At 48.8% G+C, this 22,830-nt stretch overlaps 1 protein-coding gene across 8 annotated transcripts in view; it reads right to left on the reverse strand.

Annotated features, from left to right (window-relative positions):
* Positions 1-22,830, reverse strand: part of ROBO3 (roundabout guidance receptor 3) — a 271,458-nt gene that overhangs the window by 23,900 nt on the left and 224,728 nt on the right. For all 8 annotated transcript variants that reach the window (XM_053269999.1, XM_053269998.1, XM_053269997.1 and 5 more), the window contains 3 exons: positions 10,256-10,461; positions 3,776-3,857; positions 3,507-3,675 (listed from right to left, as the gene is read on the reverse strand). In XM_053269999.1, coding sequence (XP_053125974.1) covers positions 3,507-3,675; positions 3,776-3,857; positions 10,256-10,461 — 457 coding nt within the window. The remainder of the gene's footprint in view (positions 1-3,506; positions 3,676-3,775; positions 3,858-10,255; positions 10,462-22,830) is intronic.

A 22,830-nucleotide genomic window follows, 5' to 3' on the forward strand; every position in this document is an offset into this window, starting at 1 on the left:
CAAAGATGCATTAAAACCCTTTCTACACTGTATATGTGTGTATGCACATATGTGTTTCTATTGATACCTACCTTTTTAAGGTTTCCTTTGATCGCAATTGTATATTTGAACAAAGATCACAATAAAACTAAAACTAAGCATTAAAACCCAATACTCTAACCAAAACAGGGAGCTTGCAACAAGCCCACTGGCTTTTGAAATAGCTTGAAACGGAAATATGCTCTGCAAAACTTGAAATGTCGTCCTTTTTCGCCCTTTGTATCCAGAGGCCACTCATAACGTGAGGCCCTCAGCCAGAGGTAGGTAACCTTGACTCTCCAGCTGTTGTCGAACTACAACTCCCAGCATCCTCAGCCACAATAAACTAGGGAGCTGTCATTCAATAACAGCTGGACACTAAGGTTGCCTGCCCCTGCCCTATATACTTTGCTTCCGCTTAGGAACATAGGAAGCTGCCATATACTGAGTCAGACCATTGGTCCATCTAGCTCAATACTGTCTACCCAAACTGGCAGCGGCTTCTCCAAAGTTAAGGCAGGAATCTCTCTCAGCCCTCTCTTGGAGATGGTCCCAGGGAGGGAACTTGGAACCGTCTGCTCTTCCCAGAGCGGCTCCATCCCCTAAGGGGAATATCTTGCAGTGCTTACACATCAAGTCTCCCATTCAAATGCAACCAGGGTGGACCCTGCTTAGCTAAGGGGACAAGTCAAGCTTGCTACCACAAGACCAGCTTTCCTTAAATCTGGCACTTGATGCATTCTGTGCATTGTTGGAGGCCTGCTGCCAGCAAAGGGGCGAGAGGTCTATGGAATATCCAGGGTCCAAACTGTGGACAGACGGACTGGTTTGCCTGAGCACACGTACACAAGCCCGCATTACGGGTGGCTTAGAGCAGATGCCCTGCTGCTTAACACTGGGCCTCCATGTTTCTGCACGCACACATATACACACAGACGCCCGCGAGCAAACACACAGAGTCCACTTGCCCAGTGATTTACAGCGCAGCCCGGCTGCCTCTGTGTTTGCAGAATTTCTCACTGCGAGCTGAATGGCTCGGCCACCTGCGCCCCCCACCAATCTCCTCTGGCTCCAGAGCAGATGGCTCCGGGGGAACGTGGCCGGAGTCGGCACGTCACGCACAGAAGACGCGTTTGCTTCCACTCAAGGGGGGGGGGGGCAATGCAGCAACTTGCCCGCAGAAAGGAAACATCTGAGCACAGGGGGTTGTCTGCAGCGTTCCCTCTAAGGCATGTGGGTGCTCAGATGTTTTTTGATGTCCACTCCGTGAGTTTTAGATCCCACTCAGGTTGAACCAGGAAGGCCCCACTGAATTTATTCATTTATTTATTGTTGCATTTATATACCGCCTTTCGTTAAAAGACAACCCCACGGCGGTTGGGGTGCACACATGGGTGCAGCAAAGCATTGACCCAGCGGCGTGAATCTGCTCCCCTGGCCGTTAAAACCTAACCCCACACAGGATGGCGAGGGCTGATGAAGCCGGTCTTTGCCACACCGAGACTAGGGAGGCTTCCAAAATCTTCCCGGAGTTTGGAGTTAGGAACTGGTCTCCAAAGTGGAACCAATGCCTTAGGAACACTGCTCTCTCATTTTCTCCCTGCTCTCCAAAGCAGAGGCGCTCTTACCCCTGGACTTCGGGGCCAAAATCCAGGGCCTCCACACCCCTTAGGGGGGCCCCAAATCTGTCCTGAGTGATATGGTTGCCGCTGGCCTGTGCTGTGCCAGGCGGCTAAGTGCGGTTGCGATCTGTGCCAGGTGCTTTAGAGACAGGGGAGGAAATATGTGGGATGGGTATATTGTAAGGTGTGTGTCGAAATGTTTTTGCTAATGCATATTTGCATAAATATACCTGTTTTATATTCTGACATTCTTAGGAACATCGGAAGCTGCCATATACTGAGTCAGACCATTGGTCTCTCTAGCCCAGTATTGTCTTCACAGATTGGCAGCGGCTTCTCCAAGGTTGCAGGCAGGAGTCTCTCTCTCAGCCCTGAGTTCAGTTGCTGTTTGTGGCCAGTGTATGGGTTTAAAAATATCCTGTGTGTGTCATGGTGTGTGTGTGTGTGTGTAAATAGGGGGATGATGCTTAACTTGGTGGCGGTGGGGAAGTCCAAAGGCCTTTAGGTCCAGGCTCCAAAATTACCTAGGTGCATCTCTGCTCCAAAGGGAAGACGCTTGATGAAGGGACAGAGCTACCAGTGGGCGACCATGTGCAGTGAACATGGGTTGCCAATGGGGCCGGGGCTGCGCGCCCTGCCTCTGCAGTTGCCCCCCCTGCTCGGCCCCCTCCTGCACTGGTGCCAGCAAAGAGCTAGTATGCATGGGGCCAGGGCTGGGGGCAGCTGCCTGCCCGCCCATCAGTCTCCCTCCCTCCTTGTGCGCAGGATAATGAGGCCACTGCATGTCAATGCCTCTTTTAAGATGGCACTTGCCATTTAGAAGTTTTGTATGGACTTGTACTACAAATCATTCAAAACTGGCTGCTTGATTAATCTGCGGGCATGTTTTTCCTACGACTACTACCGTCACCTCCACCGCCACCACCACTTTTTACATCTCACTTTCTAGTTGATCCATATTTTAATTTATGCATCTAACCAATCTATCTACTAAAGGTGGCTGCTCCAGTATTTTAGAATGTGCTTTTCGCTGCCCTCAAGCCATCTTCTCTCTGATCAGGGCATCTTCCTTATGGGGCAAGGCTACAACATCTGGGGAGAGTTTGGAAAAGAGGCAACTAAGGGGAGACATGCTAGAGGTCTACAGAATCACGCATGGTGTGGAGAGGGTGATTTTTTCCCCCTCCCTCTCTCACAACACTAGAACCAGGGGTCATCCCATAAAACTGATTGGCCAGGAAGTTTCGGACTGAGAAAAGGAAGCACTTTTTCACATGATCTAGGAAATTCTAGGTCTGTCAGTGGCAAATAGTCCGGTGGATCTAGGCCACCTCCAGCTTCGGAGGCAAGATGCCTCTAAATACCAGTTGCAGGGGATCCATGGCAGGAGTGTGGGCATGCCTTCACCTCTTGCCTGCTGGCTTCCCAGAAGCATCTGGTGGGTCACACTGGGAAACAGGATGCTGGACCAGATGAGCCTTGGGTAGGGTTGCCATACCCAAGCTTCCCAAATCTGGGTGGCCTAATTTGCATATTATGCAAATTGTGCCGCAACTAATTTGCATTTCATTTATTTATTTGACAGATTTGCATACTTTCCCCTCCCTCTTGGTCCTCCCATGTGATCAGATCCAGAGTAAAATCCGAGCAATTCGGGCAGTGCATTTGAAATCCATGTATAAATCCGGGCAGAATTTAACACACAGGTGGAGGAGCCGAAATCCGGCGGCTAACCTAAATTCCAGGGGATGTGATGTGGCAACCCTAGCCCTGGGCCTGATCCAACAGGGCTGTTCTGATGTTTTTGGCACAGGATCCCTGGAAAGGCAGCCTTCTAGCATTCTAGATCAGCAACTGGAGACTTACCTGAATGCTTCAATGATGTATGAACTGACAGCAGCCCCTCCGCTGGCAGGATTCGGCTTCCAGATCAAAGCCACGCTGTTCTTGGTGACATCGGTGACCAGAGGTGCAGAGGGCGGCCCCGGGAGAAGGCTGGGCTCCGGGAGCTGCATCTGGAGATCAGCTCCACTTTCTGGAGAATTAATTCGGAACGAGAGGTATTCAACACCAGCCTCCCTAGGTCTCCCCTCTGGAGTCCAGCCCTTCCCTTCCCTTCAGCGCTACTTACTGACCTTGTACTGCTAGAAACCCACTCCATGTCGTCTCACCGGTGGAGCTCGTCGCAATGCAGACGTACAGTCCGGAGTCTGCAACCTGGAAGGGGCAGAAGGGAGGGGGCTGTTCATTTCTACTCACCCGTCACGCTGTAATGGTCGCTGATGCTCTGGTCACAGAAACCCCTATGTGCAGGGGATTTTGCAGAAGGTTCAAGCATACAGTCGCTCCCCCAGGCCCCCAGCCTACGATGGTGCAGGCAAGGAACAGATTGAGCAGTCCGGGCGGTCTCAGCGAGGAGGTCACAGACTGCCAGATAGGCAGAAGGGATTGGGCCAAGAACATTCCTTCCTCACGAGGACTTTTTGTGTGTGTGCAGGAAAAGGAGTTTGAAATTGAGGTGGGGATTTGTCTCTCTGTCCTGTAAGCCAGTGCTGGGGGAGTGTTAAGACTAGGAGTGGGGAGGCCTGAGTTCAAATCCCCAGACTTTGCTCTGTGAGCAGGCAATATTGCCCTTCAGGAGCCATTCAGATCAAAGAGTCTATTCTGCTTAGGGACACAGGAAGCCGCCTTCTACTGAGTCAGACCATTGGTCTGTCTTGCTCAGTATTGCCTACATAGCGGCTTCTCCAAGGCTGCAGGCAGGAGTCACTCTCAGCTCTCTCTGGGGATGCCAGGGAGGGAACTTGGGACCTTCTTCATGCTTTTCCCAGAGCCGCTCCATCTCCTAAGGGGAAGATCTTCCAGTGCTCACACATGTAGTCTCCCATTCAAATGCAAAACATGGGGGGACCCTGCTTAGCAATGACAATTCATGCTTGCTGCCACAAGACCAGCCACCTAATGGTGCTGTGGGGAAATGACTTAGCAAGCCAGAGGTTGCCAGTTCAAATCCCCGCTGGTGTGTTTCCCAGACTATGGGAAACATCTCTATCAGGCAGCAGCAATATAGGAAGATACTGAAAGGCATCATCTCAGACTGCGCGGGAGGAGGCAATGGTAAACCCCTCCTATATTCTACCAAAGACAACTACAGAGATCTGTGGTCACCAGGAGTTGACACCAACTCGACGGCACACTTTACCTTTAGCACAAGACCATCTCTCCTCCCTAACTTGCCTGCCAGCTTATTCATTTTCTCTTTCTGCTTCCCAGCCTCCTGCTGCTGCTGATCCCATCCTGCCTCCCTGTGCCCCCATGCACTGCCACCAGCCCCACTGCCTCCAATTTTCATCCGGGCAGCCACGGGCTCCAAGCCTAGCTTGCCTGCCTGCCCCAAAGGGCTGTTGTGAAGATAACAGAGAGTGGGGAGAACCATTTCCATCAGAGGCAGGCATCCCTGCCTCTTCAGCTCCTGCTGAACTACAACCCCCATCACCCCAGCCACAAATTATTGTGGCTGGGGATGATGGGTGGTGTAGTTGTGGCTGGGGATGATGGGAGCTGTGGTTGCTTTACACAATCCTGAGCTCCTGGAGGAACTTTGGAGCCCAAATTCAATGCACAATAAATAAGCAAAAGGCAGTGACATGAAGGCTGCCTTGGACCTGCAGGTGTTGAGGTTATGGGGAAGGGGGCTGGGGATCGCTTTAATGTTCCCACCAGGTGGGCTCCAAGCTGCCCCACTTTTCCCCATGAATCAGAGTGGCCTGATGAGGCGGCCTGTCCTGGGGGACCATTAACTCATACTAGTCTTCCAATCCACCTGACAGCTCTAATTTTTTCCTGGGCAAAGAGCCACAACGGCTATAAAACGATGCTATTAGGCGCGCTGGGACCCGGCAGATGCATTAACCTCCTGACTCTGACACAACGAAGGCACAAAACTAACGTGAAATATTTCACTCCCCACTGACTGCCGGCATCAATTTTTAAACAAATGTTTAGCGTGAGCTCTGTGTTTTGATAAGTAATTCATGAATAACCTCCACGTTACCCCGTGCCCGGATTCGACTCCAGTGCAGCTAGGCGACAGATCGGACACGCCCAGCTTGGGATTGGTCGGGGAGAGTGACAGCCTGCCCAGCAAAAGCTCTACCTGAAATTGTCTGCCTGAAGATGACCTCCCTGCTACCCCCATAGGGCTCTTGAGATCCACACAGCCCAAGCCAAGCGTCTTAACGACACACCATGAAGACCTAGATTCTGAAGCTAAATTATGCAAATCTAATAAATTGTTATGCAGGCACTGATTAGCCAATCTCTTGTGTCAGATTTTCCAAAAAAAATGATTCTTTTTAATATAATAATGCTTGCCAAAGAGAACATGAAGAAGAGAAAGGCAGATATTTTTAGACTGTGAGCCCTTTGGGGACAGGGAAACAACATATTAGATTATGCTTTTTTTAACGTAAACTGCTTTGAGGATTTTTGTTGTTGAAAAGCAGTGTATAAATAACAAATAACAGGCTCAAACTATCCTATTTTGGACACATTATGCAAAGACCCAGCAACCTTGAGAAGTCCATAATGCTGGGGAAAGTGGAAGGAAAGGGAAGAAGAGGACGACCAGCAGCAAGGTGGATGGACTCGATTATGACAGCAATGAAGGCACCACTGAGAGACCTTAAAAGCCAAGTTGAAGACAGATCGTCCTGGAGAGAATCTATCTATGTGGTCGCTAAGAGCTGACACTGACTTGATGGCACTCACTTACTCACTCACTCACTCAATCAATCAAACAAACAAACAAGAAGTAAACAATATGCTTGTGTCCCTATCCAACCCCAGCACAGCATCCCTCCAGTGTCTGTTGCTAGTGTCTACCTCACGTTTGTTTTTAGATTATGAACCCTTTGGGGACAGGAGCCATCTCCATTTATTTATTATTTTTCTATGTAAACGGCTTTGAGAACCTTTGTTGAATAAAGTAAAGATCTGCCGTCGAGTCGGTGAATAGCAGTATATAAATATTTGTGGCAGAAGCAGCAACAGCAGCAGATGGGTTGATCACACGACCAATTTGTGGAGCTTGAGTTAATCCAGGAGCATGACCAGAGCCCATACAGTGCTCTGCTGCCCATGCAGGTGGTGCAGGGGGAAGGAAGCCAGGCTGCCAGGTATCCCACAATGCACTGTGCAAGCACTGTCGCGCACTGGGAAAGCTCCCTGCTGCTGGGCCGCTCCTTACTCTGGGCTCTATGGCCAAGATGGCTGCCGGCAGCCCGGGAGCAGCTTCCATCAGCATGACAGACCACACAGCCAGACAGTGAAGTAGGAGGCATGCGCTTTTCAACCTCACTTTTAACCTGGGTTGAAAAGCGGGGCTACCCAGGGAGGAGCAACAGGATTGGGAGCGATCCTGGCATTTCACATGACCAGCTCTATCTGGGTTAGCCCTGTCCTACTCAGGTAGGGCTGGTTGTGTTAACAACCCCAGCCCTGACCATCTCTCTGCCCTGGTTCTGTGCTATGGGATAGTAATATTTTTATCCATCCATCTATCCATCCATCCATCCATCTATCCATCCATCGTGGATTGCCCCAATGTTACAGCAACATAAAGCAAATTAAAACAGAAGTGGTCTACTCTACAGGGCTGGTGTAAGGGGAATAATAATAAATCTGGCAGCTGTTGCAATGCTGACATCAATGAACGCAGACCAGAAGACTGGTGTTTTGTGGCCCCGGCTTCTTCCTCTATGCCTTTTTCCTAGTTATCAAACCACACTGTGGTAATGCATTGCACTCATTTCTAGGGATTCTAATGGCGTGTGGTTTGCAGGTCCAACTTCCCACTAATATGAGAGAAAGACAAATTTTAATACTTCCAATGAGCCCTCCCCACTATACTGTAAATATGCATAAGGAAATGTGAGTGGAGAAGATTATTTGAAGGTGATGGGAAATGTGGTGTGCTTCTGCCAGTGGGAAGATGGAGCTGTGGACCACATGCCAGCAGAATACACCAAAATGCATTTGATACATCACCGAAGAACAGTTTACTAACCAGGAAAAGAGCACCAGGAGCCACAATAAAGTCGGCTTCTGAGTATGAGGATGCTTTTCTAGAGCTTGATCCAACAGAGGGCCATGGCCACATCACAACATCCAAAGAGGCATGCTAGATAACTCAGCCTACTCCTAACCAGCACCCCATGCTCTGACATGTTACCGTTTCGGCGGGGATCTGGCCATTGTTTCTGCATTAACCTTGAGCAACAGTATTATTGGTCTGTTCGAATGCCATCACAAAGAGTTGTTAATCGCTTTCTGATTCTCTGGAAGAAGACTGAAGAACCCTCAGCAGCAGAACTGAACGTTAAAGAGCTCTGAAAGCCTCTGCGATGGAGGGTTAATTATGATCACGCGCTTCTTGGCAAGTTATGTACAACTTTGCCCATAATGGAATTCGCAGCAAAGTGTATTTGGAGGCTCAGCTTTGTTGCAGAGGGACTCAGTTGGCAGGACTGGCTCTTTGTTTATTGATATTTACTTTGTTAAGAGCAAGAAAATTGCATTCAGCTGTTTTGAGCTACTAAAACAAAGAGATTGCTTACTGCCCACTAACAACATTAATTTCTTAATAAGCACACAGAAACTGGGTCCCTTCTCTGCAGTGCTTTCAGGACGGAGTGTGCAACAATTTCTATTCAGCTCTGAATCAGGCAATTACCAGACTCCCCTTTTTATCAAGTAATTTCATTACTTAGCAATTTACCAGAATGATGAAAGCAAGCAATTCAATTCCGAACGACGTTGCGGAAATCATTTGCTTGCTGACTGCTTCTTCAAGGGAGGATGAATTTGCCCCGATGAAACCAGTCCCGGCCGGGACCCACAGGAGACCATTCGCAAGAGTCGCTCAAGACAACCTGACTCCACGGGGGCCAAAAGTCGACTTGGGTCTAATTCATCATGTGATAGACTCCTCCGTCTCCATCACAGCTTTTAGAAAGCAGGTTAAATCCTGGCTTTTTACCAAGGCTTTTATATGCTTGTCTCTGCTGCTGCTCTTTGTACTTTGTATTGTTTTTATGCTTGTGTTTAAAATGTTTTAATCAGATTTGTTTTATATTTTTAGCTTAATATTTTAATTGTGCTATTTTTACAATCTTGTTTTTAAATTCTGCTGTAAACCACCTTGGGATTGTTTTAATGAACGGCGGTATATAAATTTAACAATCAATCAATAAAATAAAATAAAAATAAAAATGTTTGTATCAACTGGCTGGTTGCTACACACCTCTTAATGCCACCAAATCCATCGGTACTATCCTGCGATGGAACCCTGTGCATTGGTTGGTTGACTTTAAGGTGATGGAAGGGCTGAGCAGAGCAGAGCAGCCAGAGAGGACAAGAGTTGGAAACAGCAAAACCCGAGAAACAGAGCTGGAACACAGGAAGCTGCCTCCTGCCGAGTCAGGCCACTGCCCCATCTAGCTCAGTATTGTCTACACTGACTGGCAGCGGCTCTACAGATTGACTGGCGGTATTTCAGGCAGGAGGCTTGCACAGCTCTACCTTGAGATGCTGCCAGGGACTGAACCTAGGAACTTATGAACTAAGGCCTCATCCATCTGGGAGAGCATGCTCTTCGAGAGCCTTCAGTTCCTGCATAGGAGCATAGGAAGCTGCCTTAGTCACAATTCACACAATTCACACTCACGACCATAAGACCAGCTCTCCTCCCCAAATTGGTTTCAGCCTCCTCCCACAGAAGGAAACTGCCTTATACCGAGTCAGATCATTGATCCATCTAGCTCAATCTTGCCGACAATGACTTATATCTTTAATTTGTACATCACTTAGAGATGTCATAGGAACATAGGAAGCTGCCATATACCGAGTCAGACTATTGGTCTATCTAGCTCAGTATTGTCTACACAGACTGGCAGCGGCTTCTCCCAGGTTGCAGGCAGGAATCTCTCTCAGCCCTATCTTGGAGATGCTGCCAGGGAGGGAACTTGGAACCTTCTGCTCTTCCCAGAGCGACTCCATCCCCTGAGAGGAATCTCTTGGTGCTCATACTTCTAGTCTCCCATGCATGTGTAATCAAGGTGGACCCTGCTTAGCTAAGGGGACATGTCATGCTTGCTACCACAAGACCAGCTCTCCTCTATATTAGGTGGTATAGAAATATGATAGATAGATAGATAGATAGATAGATAGATAGATAGATAGATAGATAGATAGATAGATAGATAGATAGCTAGCAGTGGTTCTCCAGGGCTTCAGACAGGAAGGTTTCTCAACCCTATTGAACCTGGGACCTTCTGCATCCTAAGCAGATGCTCTACGACCGAGCTCCATCCCCATCAGCAACTTCTTCCTGCCCCACAGGCTGCTCCATACCTTGTGCATTCCAACGCAATGGTTCTTCGAGTAAGAAATGGCATAGAAGGGAAGAAGACTCTTTTTTTTTACATTGGCCATTTTAATGGGCATGGCAGGAACATTTCTAGAAGAATAGTTGAAGAGAGTTCTGCCAGGTGTGTTGATACAGGAGAAAAACTCTTACGTCCTTTGGCAAGGATGGAAGGAGCGAAGCCACCTACCTGCAGGTTCGTGATCTGTAGCGTTCCGTTGTCTAACAGGCTGATCCTTGGGTCACTGCCCACAATCCGTTGTCCATCTTTCAGCCACTGGATGCTGGGAAGGGGGTTCCCAGTCACGTGGCACTGCAGCTGTGCTGTGGAGTCTATGGCAAGAGTTTGGTTGGTTGGTCCTCGGCGAATGATTGGCGGAACTCGGTCTGACGTCACTGTGTGCAAAAGGAAAGAACATCATGAACGGGAAAATGGAATAAGGTTTCTGCCAGCAGTAGGTCATACTAGTTTGCATAGACAGCCATTTTGGGTGGAGGGCACCTTAGGATTTGGGACTCAAGGTCAGAAAAATGTGAGAAGACCCTGTTTGGGGGGAGGGAGGAGAGAGAGAAGGAGGGAGAGAGGTAGAAAGAGAGAGAATAAGGGAGAAAGAGAGAGAGGGGCAGAGGGAGGGAGGGAGAGGGAGGCAGAGGGAGAGAGAGGGGCAGAGGAGAGGGGGCAGAGGGAGGGAGGGAGCAAGAGGGAGGGAGATAGAAGCAGAGGAAGGGAGGGAGTGAGGGAGAGGGAGGAAGAGAGAGGGACAGGGAGAGAAGGAGGGAGCAAGAGAGGGAGGGAGAGAGAGGCAGAGGGAGGGAGAGAGAGGGGCAGAAGGAGGGAGGGAAGGAGAGAGGGAGTGAGTGAGAGGGAGGGAGAGATAGAGGCAGAGGGAGGGAGGGAAGGAGAGGGAGTGAATGAGAGAGGGAGGGAGGGAGGGAAGGAGGGAGAGAGGTAGCAAGAGAATAAGGGAGACAGAGAGGGGCAGAGGGAGGGAGGGAGAGAGGGAGGGAGAATGAGGGAGGGAGAGATAGAGGCAGAGGGAGGGAAGGAGAGGGAGGGAGAAATAGAGGCAGAGGGAGGGAGGGAGGGAGGGAGAGACCATAGCTCAGTGGGATTTAATTTGCATGCCTGCATGCAGAAGGTCCCAGGTTCACTCCCTGGAGGGGGTGTAGTGGAGTAGGGATGGGCAGGGACATAGCACTGGTACCTCTCAGCTTCTTTGGCTGTCAGGATGGGCATGGGCTATCATGAAGAGCGCCTGCACGTCTGAATTGGCAAGCACTCCATTGCTCCTTGGCATCCCCAGGGAGGGCTGGGAGAGGCTCCTGCCTGAAACCTTGGAGAGCCACTGCCAGTCAGTATGGACAGTACTGAGCTAGGGGAACCAATGGACCATAGGCAGACTCCAATGTTCCTGAGTTAACTCCCGTGTGCATTACTTTGTGGACTGCATGGCACGAACCACGTTTTCACACATGGCCTGTTTCATACGTAAGTTGGTCTCCAGAAACGTGGTGGAGACCACATTACTCTTATTTTAAAAGAACTACCCTGGCTGCCAATTAGTTTCCAGGCAAAATACAAAGTGCAGGTTATTACCTACAAAGCCCTGAATGGCTTGAGCCCAGGGTATTTGAGAGAGCTCCTTCTTCTTCATGAACTCTGCCGCCTAGTATGAGTATGGGGGAGATCCGTTTGCGGTTGCCACCGGCTCACTCGGTGGCGGTGGCGACCCCAAACTGGCCCTTCTCTGGAGTTGCCCTGAGGCTCTGGAACACACTCCCAAATGAAATCAGAATCTCCCCATCTCTGGTTGTTTTTAAATGACTTCTGAAAACACACCTGTTTCGTCAGGCTTTTAGTTTATGATGTCTTTAAGCTTTACATACAGTAATTTCAATCTGCTTTATATGATTTTGGGGTTTTTTTGCTGCTGTTTGTTCAGCTTGTAAACCGCCTTGAGTTTTTATATAGGGCAGTATATAAATGCGTCAAACAAACAAACAAAGGCCAGTCTCCAGCATATCATGAAAACTGACCCAGGGTTAGAAGCAACCACATACAGAACCAAAGGACAATGAAACCCCCTCGGAGTTTCCTTAAACTGGAACACCCTATCTCGCTCCTTTTCCTTCTGACTGGGCCTCCTATCAGCCTCCTTCCTGTTATTTCCCAAACAAGCCCAACAGGAAGAATGCTTGTTGCATTTTAACTCTGGTTTTCAGCTGACTGGCTGCTCTCATTTCTGCTAGGCTGTGACATTTTCATCCCCCAGTGTGGAATTGATCTCTACAGCATCTTTAAAGCCTTCTGCGTGACGGATCGCAATTTGCGTCTCTGCTGCCATCAGAGTGTCAGCTGATGGCGCTCATATCCATCAGCTTGTTTAGTAACGCATAATTAAATAGTCAATTAAAGGCAAGTATTAATTGATTACCTGGAGATGTACTGCCGGAGAACTACAGGCAGCAGTAAATGTGTCAACATGCACCTTTAATCTGAGCTATCACCTGCCTGATCCGAGAAGACGGGAAGGATTTCAGCAAGTTGCTAAATTATGGGTGGAAACTTTCCCCTTGCAGCAAATACAGAGCACACTAGATGCAGTAAAGAACAAATTCCCATAACCTGATCAGTTCCTCACTAGATGAATACCAGAGGATGGGGATGTAGCTTAGTAGCTTTGCATACAGAAGGCCTCAGGTTCACTCCCTGGCAGCATCTCCAGCTAGAGCTGGGAAAACTGCCTGCCTGCAACCTTGGAGAGCTGCTACCAGTCAGTGCAGACAACACTGAGCTAGATGGAACAAGGGTCTGACTCAGTATAAGGCAGTTTCATGCATTTATATGCATAGGAAACAACCTGCGAACTCCATATACGCTGTTTTGAGCTCCACCATGGAAGTATAGCAGGATGTAAGTGTGAATATATAAAATATGTTTGTGGGCACGATCAGTAATCCTACAGCTATTTTGTGGATGTATAGGGAGGGAGCCATAGCTCTGTGGTAGAGCATCTGTTTGCACGCAGAAGGTCCTAAGTTCAGTTCCTGGCATCTCCAGGGAGGGCTGGGAGGGACTCCTGCCTGTAACCTTGGAGAAGCCGCTGCTGCCAGTCAGTGTAGATAACACTGAACTAGATGGAACTAGATGGACCAAGAGTCTGACTCAGTAGAAGGCACCATCCTAGGTCTCTATATTCCTAACTTGGCAGCAGTGGCTTGGAGTGCATCTGGAATAGAGTTGCCATGCCCCCTGAAATTCTGGGTATCACCCGGATTTTAAGCATCTCACCCAGATTGATTAGCCCATCCAAATTAGCCCAGATTTCTGCTTTCATTAAAAAAAAAAAAGCAAAAAAAAAAAAAAAAAAAGCTAAGCTCTAGGCCTTGTAGAAGAGGATTTTATGGAACCAAACATGCAGTCCCACTTCTGCTCAAAAATTATTTTCAAGCCAATTTACACAATATGCAAATTCAATATCCATATTATGGCAAATTGCAAATTACACAATATGCAAACCTGGATTTGGAAAGCCAGAACATGGCAACCCGAACCTGGACGGCTGCAATCTTTTTTTTCTTTTTAAAAAAACTCATAATGCAATACTCCCACCATCATGCTGTGCCAGTGATTTGTGGTGTTGGATCGCCTCATTCACACAGGCTGCTGTCATAAAATGTGCAGGTGTGAACCAGACCTGAAGATGGGGGTTTCCAGAGAGCTGGGGCAAGCCCACTTCATGCAGCCGAGAAGCTTAGCTCTTCAGAGAGGCAATCCTAATTTCCCCTATTGTCTTGAGAAGTGCCGATCTTGCTTTCCTCCCCCACCCCTCTACCTGTCTATCACTGCCGACAAAGAGATGCCATTACCAGGCTGTGCTTTATGCAGAAGTAGCTCATTACGAGGAGAGGGAGACTAAAGATTTCTTATTCAGAGGCAAGGTGCCCATGTGGGATTATTGTGGTGGGAGGCATAAATCATGTGCTGCGGACTTGCCTATTATTTAACACAACAAGAGAAATGTGTATCGGTCCAGCGATACAAAACGTTAGGAAGCGACCTGGTAATGAGAAATCAATTTGACTGTTATTAAATACTGGGCCTGCTGTGTTGTTGACACTGCAGGTAAGCACAAACAGATTAAGAAATAACATCAAAGGGATCCTGGGAGGCCTTGCCACTAATCTGCAAGACTGGGGTTTCCTTGCTTCTTTCAAGGAGATGCTGCTTTGCTTGGGATTTTCATATGGAAATTTGTTTCCCACTCATGCTCTGCTACTTGATCAGGCACACCATTTACTGAGTGCCGATCAAACAGACGGAGAAATTCTTCGCTTCTCTGCTTCTAGCCATCCCCAGGGCCTGCATCTTTTCCTAATCTTCTCTGGTTCACTCAAGGTCAAATCGTCCCAGGGATCCTGTTCCCATTTACCCGAATACCCTGCATGTGATGGCAGCTTTTGCAAAAACTGCAGTTAACTGAGCTTTTAAAGTGGCGATTCTCTTCTGTTTAGCAGGGGGAGAGCAACTGGCCCTATCCAGCCCCAGCACAGCATCCCTCCAGTAGCTGATGCTACTGTCTAGCTTATGTTTCTTTTTTAGATTGTGAGCCCTTTGGGGACAGGGAATCATCTTATTTATGTATTTATTTTTCTATGTAAACTGCTTTGAGAACTTTGGTTGAAGAGCAGTCTATAAATATTCATAGAGGTTGTTCATATGACCGGGTGGGTGAGCGGGGGTGGGGGGAAAGACTGAGCCAGCATAGTGTAGTGGTTAGAGTGCTGGACTAGGACTGGGAAGACCCGAGTTCGAATCTCCAGCCATGAAACCCACTGGGTGACTCTGGGCAGTCATGTATTGCTCAGCCTAACCTACCTCACAGGGTTGTTTTGAGGATAAAGATAACCATGCATACTGCCCTGAGCTCCTCGAAGGAACAGCAGGATATAAATGTAAATAAAACTAAACTAAACTAAAATAAAATCACAAAACTTACAGTGCCCATATGTAGTCTCCCATTCAAATATAAACCAGGGCAGACCCTGCTTAGCAAAGGGGATCATTCATGCTTTCTACTGCAAGACCAGCTCTTGTAGTAAAGCATCTGCTTTGCATTCAGAAGGTTCCAAGTTCCCTCCCTGGCATCTCCATGATTGGGCTGAGAGAGATTCCTGCCTGCAACCTTGGAGAAGCTGCTGCCAGTGAGAGTAGGCAATACTGAGCTAGATGGACCAAACACTGGACTTGGTAGGAGGCAGCTTCCTATGTTCCTAATGTTACAACATGCATGCATTTGGCTAAACCTCTGAGCAGAGCTTATATATGTACAACTTCTATGGATGTAAGTTCTTCCCATGGAATTGGGGCGCTTGCTTTTTGCAGGCTCTCAGCCAACATATGAAGAACCTACTCTCTGTTAAGAGGTTCGGTTGATGGTCTTGAGACTGGCTGAGACCAGCAGATCTTAAACCTGCTGCCCCCATGTTCTCGCAGTCACGGACTCCTTCTCTGAATAGGGCTAATGCTTTGGCCACTGATTGTAACCAACCAAGTTGGAATCACAACGCTACAGAGACACGCAGCAGAGCTGGCACACAGATTTGTACACAAAACGAGTTATCTGCAGGGCCATCGTTTCCATGTCTGGGAAATCCAGCAGCTGCACTAACCACGTGCCCCGCACCCCAGCCCAAAAGTGCTTAGCACTGGCTCTTCTCCGGATGCTCGGTGATGGTGCCAGTTTTATTGTGGATCAATGGCATTGATCAGGTGCGCGGGAGGGGGCTTGCTCTGACACTATGAGAAATGACACTAAATAAGAGTCTTATTGAACGGAGGCCAACCAAGTCAGACCGACAGCCCCAGGAAAGGGAAATAGGAGATGAGGGGGTGGGGCAAAGGGCAGGGCGTGAAGGACATGGAGACAGGAGACCCCCGTCTTCTGACGGTTACAGAAACAGCCATTAAAATCAAGGCTGACTTCTCCTCCTATTTCCTTTGGTCAGCAAATGGACACAGACATATGACGGCAATCAAGTGGGCCTGATGCTAGATAGAAAAACAGGAACACAGGAAGCTGCCATATACTGAGTCAGACCTTTGGTCTATCTAGTTCAGTATTGTCTACACAGACTGGCAGCAGCTTCTTGCAGGCAGGAATCTTTCTCAGCCCTATCTTGGAGATGCTGCCAGGGAGGGAACTTGGGACCTAGATGCTCTTCCCAGAGCAGCTCCATCTCCTGAGGGGAATATCTTAACAGTGCTCACGCTTCTAGTCTCCCATTCATATGCAACCAGGGTGGAACCCGCTTAGTTAAGGGGACAAGTCCTGCTTGCTACTATAAGAGCGGCTTCCCCAAGGTTACAGGCAGGAGTTTCTCCCAGCCCTGTCTGGAGATGCCAGGGAGGGAACAGGGAACTTAGCTTTGAGAACATAGCTTCGAGCCAGCATAGGGTACTGGTTAGAGTATTGGACTAGGACCGGGAAGACCCGAGTTTGAATCCCCATTCAACTATGAAACTCACTGGGTGACTCTGGGCCAGTCACATATCTCTCAGCCTAACCTACCTCACAGGGTTGTTGTGAGGATAAACATAACCATGTACACCGCTCTGTGCTCCTCGGAGTAAAAGCAGGATATACATGTAAAAAAAAACCCAAATAAACAAATAAACATCCAGGTGCTCTTCCCAGACTGGCCCCATCCCCTAAGGATGTCTCACCTGCAGCTCAGTGGCACTGGAAGCCCTGAGGGTGGCCCGTGTCCCAGATCACACGAGGTCCCCCTGCACTGCCCACTCAAGCCCCCCCCAAGCCCCCCCTGGATGTGCCCACCAACTCTTGCCGGCAAGTGGGCATATTGTTGTTTCTTCTCTTGCTCACTGTTCTGCCTGCTTGCTGGCAGGAGTTTCTGACCGCTCCTAGTATCATGTCTCTTGCCGAGTGTTTTGGCAGAAGGTTGGTATAAAAATGTAATATATCAGGGGTTCCCCACCTGTGGTACTCCAGACATTGCTGGACTACCATTCCCATCACCCCCAGGTACAGGGCCTCCTCTGCCACTGAGCTGAATTGTAGTTCAACCCCATCTGGAGGACCACAGGTTGGGAACCCCGTGCAAGATATCCATACTGGCAGACGTCATGGGCAGCCCAGCAATGATGTCGGGTACCCGCTGGGGCTTCTGCACAGCCGGACAGGCAGCACCGATGGAGTAGTACGAAGGGGCTGCTGTGGAACTGCTCAGAAGCAGTTCTGAGACTCAGTGGGGTGGTCAGACACTTTCACCGGGTGAGCAGAGCTGGTCTTGTGGCAGCAAGCATGACTTGTCCCTTTAGCTAAGCAGGGTCTGCCCTGGTTGCATGTGAAAGGGAGACTAGAAGTGTGAGCACTGTAAGATATTCCCCCTCAGGGGATGGAGCCACTCTGGGAAGAGCATCTGAGGTTCCAAGTTCCTAGGGTTGCCATCTCCCCCGGAATTTAGGGTAGCCTCCGGATTTTGGCTCCCCCACCCAGCTGCTAAGTTCCACCCGGATTTACACGGATTTCAAATGCTCTGCCCGGATTTTACTCTGGATCCGATCACATGGGAGGGGAGAGGAGGAGGGGAAAGTATACAAACCTGTCAAATAAATAAATGCAAATTAGTTGCTGCATGTTTTGCATAATATGCAAAATAGGCCACCTGGATTTGGGAAGTTAGAATATGGCAACCCTACGAGTTCCTTCCCTAGCAGCATCTCCAAGATAGGGCTGAGAGAGACTCCTGCCTGCAACCTTGGAGGAGCTGCTGCCAGTCTGTGTAGACAATACTGAGCTAGGTGGACCAACGGTTTGACTCAGTATATGGCAGCTTCCTATGTTCCTGAGACCCTTCAGTTCCAACTGCTCACTTTAAAAGCTGAACACTAACAGCTCTCTAGCTGAACATTTTAAAACTGCCCCCTTCTCTCTCCACGAGGGGTTTCTCTGAAGGGCTTTTCTCTGCTGGACTCTCGGGGAGGGCTTTAACCCCTTCTTGCCCCAATAATATTACAAGCCCAAGCAACCGTAAAGCACTAGTCAGTCTTTAAAACTACATAACATCTCAGCTCATTACACTCTCCCAGCTCTACCTGGAGATGCCACCAGGGATTAAACCTGGAACCTTCTGCATGCAAGCCGGCAGATGCTCTTCCACTGAGCTATGGCCCCATCCCTTAAAACAGAGGTTCCCAAATTGGGTTCCTCCAGATGCTGCTGAATGACAACTCCCATCATTCCCAGCTGCAATTTATTATGGCGGAACCCAGGTTGGGAACCATTGCCCTAAAGGGTACATCTTAAAGTGTTCACACAGACACCCATCCAAATACAAACTAGGAACGACCCTGCTTAGCAAAAGGGAATACATAGCCACCCATCCAAATACAAACCAGGACAGACCCTACTTAGCAAAGCAGGGGGCACATAGTCACCCCATCCAAATATAAACCAGGACAGACCCTGCTTAGCAAAGGGGGACACATAGTCACGCATCCACATACAAACCAGGAAAGACCCTACTTAGCAAAGCGGGAGAGCACATAGTCACCCATCCAAATACAAATACAAACCAGGACAGACCCTGCTTAGCAATTCATGCCTGCTACTGCAAGGCCATTTCTCCTCCCTTTCATTGTGGAAGCAATTCAGGTTATGCCGTCCTAAATTCCTATCTCCCCTCCATCTAGGAGTCTGTCTGGTGTGGAGTTTCATGCGGTGCTGGTTTTTATGCCCTTTGAATTCCTCATGTGATTGGTCTTGGTATTAGGTTTCCTCTTTGCCAGCATGGCCTGAGGTTGCTCTGAGGGTGATGTATTGTCTGGGACCTTTGAGACTTTGGTTCGGTAAACAGATATCTTTGAGGAGTGCCGAAGCGCCCTAGCAGCCAGCAGCGAAGTAAATCTTCTATACATCTGCTGCAAAGGGACCCTTTCTCCATCGAATGCTCATTTTAATTTTATATAAAATATAAAGCGGATCACGGTACCCATTAAACCAAGGGAAGCTTTAGTCGAATTTGTCAGTACAGGGCAATTTTAATGGGCGAGATCAATTATGACTGGTGGAGCCGAGAGTGAAGGGTCCACCTGTTCAAGGTAGGAGGCTGTTTTGGTTCCGGTGAATCAGACATGATGCTGGAAGAGGCATGATCGCTCATCTGCATGTCTGCTCAGAAGATCAAAGCAGCCAGAGGCAAAGGGTTCAGATTTGGGCCACTATGCTGGAGGAGAGTTCTCTTTAACTGTTTCCCCTGCACTCTTTTTCTGACCCAAATGGACCCCCAGAGCTGCTATTTGCTCCCGATGGGGCAAGCTCTCTCCTATCACCATGGCCTCCATCTGATTTGGGGTCCCCATAGCTGCTTTTTCCTTTTGAATAAACACGGAGTGATTTCAGATTTCCTGATGTCAAAACGTTTGGCCCTACGTGTAATGAGGGATCAAACATAAAATGTTAAGGACGCTTTACTTCTACCACAGTAGTAGGCTCTTGTTTATTACATTCTAAATTCACTCACGCTTTGCCCAACACACACACACACACACACACACACACACACACACACACACACACACACACTTGAGACGTCAGTGGCATGCACCTTTAATTCATTCATTAATGGATCAACCAGTTACAGGGGAAAGACTCATCCATATTTCAAAGCAGTTGGCGGTCCTGAAATCCTCTATTCAAGGCCGCACAACTTTGTCCTTCCAGTTGTTTTTGGACTATAATTCCCATCATCCCAGCCACAGTGGCTAATAGCCGGGGATGATGGGAGCCGTAGTACAACATCTGCAGGAGGGTTAGAGTTGTCCAGCCCTGCTCTATTCCATGGGTTCCCAACCCTGCGTCTCCAGACTATAGCTCCCATCACTGCCAGCCACAATGTCCAGACGTTGTTGGACATTGGTGTCGTCCTACACAGGGACGGCCCAAAATATTGTGATGCCCGAGGCAAGGCATCCAAAGCTACCTTGCCTTATGCCCCTGGTGATGGCCAGTCCCCTCTCAAAACCGGCCATGCATGGGGAGCAGCAAGGAAGGAAGGTTGATAGGAGTCTCCTTTTTGCTCCTCGTGCTTCTTGCCAGCTTTGCCAGGTGTGTGAGCAGAGCCTCTTTCAGATTGTGGGCCCTTTAGAGACAGAGATCCATCTTATTATTTCTCTATATAAACCGCTTTGGAAACTTTTATTGGAAAGCGGAATATAAATATTTGTTGCTGTTGTTCTTGCAAAGCTTGAAGGAGTCAGATCTGTCCAAGAGCAATAGCAGCATCAGGGGCAGTGTTCCCTGCAACAGGGATTCCCAGATCTTGTGGACTACAGCTCCCAGCATCCATTCCTTGATCCAGGCCAGCTTCGGAATAGGGCTAGTATTCCAGTCCTGGGCGCTTTCCAGATTGGACACTAGAACAGTGTCACTACATGTCCGTTCAGTGTGCTTCCAAACTGCCTATGTTTTGACCTCACAGCCCTTGCACTGTCAGCAAGATGCTGTTCACATTTCCAATGCCTTACTTTGGATTTTATTGCCACGCTACAGCCCTATAACGTCATATGTGCAATAAATAGCTGTATTTACCCTTTGTGGAGTTTTCGCAAGACTGCTCCCCCTGCTTGTGGCTTTGCGCAACAGCCTTTATTTACGGTTTCAATGCGCTCTGCCCAATGCCGAAGCATTTTACCACTGTTGAGTGGTATATGGAAAGCGCCCTGGAGCAGAGGTGGAGCTAACAAACAGCCAGCAGCAAGAACACTGAAAATCAGTCTGCACTTGCCTCTTTGTATATCTATCTATATATTTCTCTAAGGCGTACCTGTCGCTAATCCCATGTGTGGCAGCTCTCGTGAGATTTCACAAGCGAGCTGCCAGTAGGGGGAGAGGAAAGCACTGGCGCCAGTGGAAAGGCTTGTGGGCGAGGCGGAAAACAAAATGGTGGCGGGGGGAAGAAAACAGGCAGTGGCTGGGTGGGTGGGGGAGAAAATGGTGGTGGTGGGTGGGCGGGGAGGGGGGGAGGACTAGAGGTGCAGATGCTCTGCACCTGGCCCAGCTAGTAATATCTATTTCATTAAACTATTAATATCCCTGATCCCACTCCACAGGCTTGTCCTTGCATACCACAACTTTTCCCCTCGGATTCTACCGCTGGTAATCATGACCTTTAAAAGCAGGGTAGGAGGCAAGCTACCCAGAACTGCACTGTCATTGGAACCTGTGCTTCCCCCTCCAGTCCAGGTTGCTCCTCACAGGGTTGCCCAGCTTTTTAACTGAGGGTAGAGTTGAGCAGAGTCCTCCAACCCTGATCCTTCAGTCATGAGAGCCTTGGCATGTCTCCTACCAATCCACCGGCATCCAGCATGCCCTCACCCACACAGCAACCATAGAGAGCTGTGCCTATAGCGGCTGCCATCAATGGACACAGTAGTCCGCAAAGCACACTCTATGATCTTCCTTGAAGCTGGAGGAGCAGCTTTGGCAGGGCTGTGTCTACCTCCTGCTCCTTTGTGGCCAATGGGAGGGCAGCCACTGACATCATGAGGCCTTTCCAGTCTGCTGGCAGTGCAAAGCATGCTGGGAAGGCAGCTGGGTCCTTGGAGGACCTTCCACGGAGGGGAGGGGCTTGGAGCTGGTAATTGTAGCACCAGACCCTTCACCAACCATGATTGTATGTTTGCTTCCAGAGCTCAGCAGATATGTTGATCATGGGCTGCTTACAGGGTCACCTCTGATTTATTTAACATATTTTTATACCACCCAAAACTTACGTCTTTGGGCGGTTTACAAGATTAAAAAAACATTAAAACATTAGTTAAAAACAAATAACAAGAAATTTAAAACACAACAATTTAAAATTTTTAAAACAATATTCTAAAACCACATTACAAACAATCAAAACTGTATCAGTTCTGCTAGGAGACTCCGAACGGTTGTGTGAACAGCTCTGTACACTTTGTTGTTATTCTCTGCCTTCACTTGCAAAAGAAAACAGAGGCTGGATGAAGCACAAATTCTCCCTCTCTGGCTCTCTCCCAAACCGAAGGGAAAAGCCAATATTGAGAGGTCCCAAGCCCCACCCAGTTTTACATCACTTCCTGTTGGCCGTAACCACCCCATCATCGCTCACTCTAATATACAAGCAGCCCATTTGAACTCCTGCCCTCCTCAGCCGCAGGACTCAAAAGGAAAGCGCGCAAGAGCCGGATTACTCTGCCACCGATCTGAAAGCTGTTCCTCCCCCCTCCACCTAATCCCTCGAAACGAAACCCAAGAGGTGGCTGAGCCTCACCTCTGCTCAGCATCCCAGCAAGCTCCCAGGCGCGGCCCGTTATTTACGGCCCTAATTACTCTCTATCGACTGGGAAGCAGCGGACGGACAAAGGGCGCTCGAGAGTTCACACACAATTGAATTTCCCAGTAACAATCAGCAGCGAAAGCGCACGCAAGGGGGAGGGAAGGGGGCGGAAATCAATCAAGGCAAAGGAGCTGGCTTCAGACAGGAATCATCTGTCGCACCTGCCAGGCTTTCAGGTCCAGAGCGCTGCACTTGTCGCTCTCACCGGAGACTGATCACGGGGGCTTCCTCCCCTCCCACCCACCGAATCTCCCACGCAGCGGAGAAACTGCTTGACATCATGTTTGATGACATGTGGGTACAACCTGCAAGGCTCTATCTATCTATCTATCTATCTATCTATCTATCTATCTATCTATCTATCTATCTATCTATCTATGC

This window comes from Hemicordylus capensis, chromosome 8 (genome assembly GCF_027244095.1).
Source record: "Hemicordylus capensis ecotype Gifberg chromosome 8, rHemCap1.1.pri, whole genome shotgun sequence".
NCBI classification, from domain to species: domain Eukaryota; kingdom Metazoa; phylum Chordata; class Lepidosauria; order Squamata; family Cordylidae; genus Hemicordylus; species Hemicordylus capensis.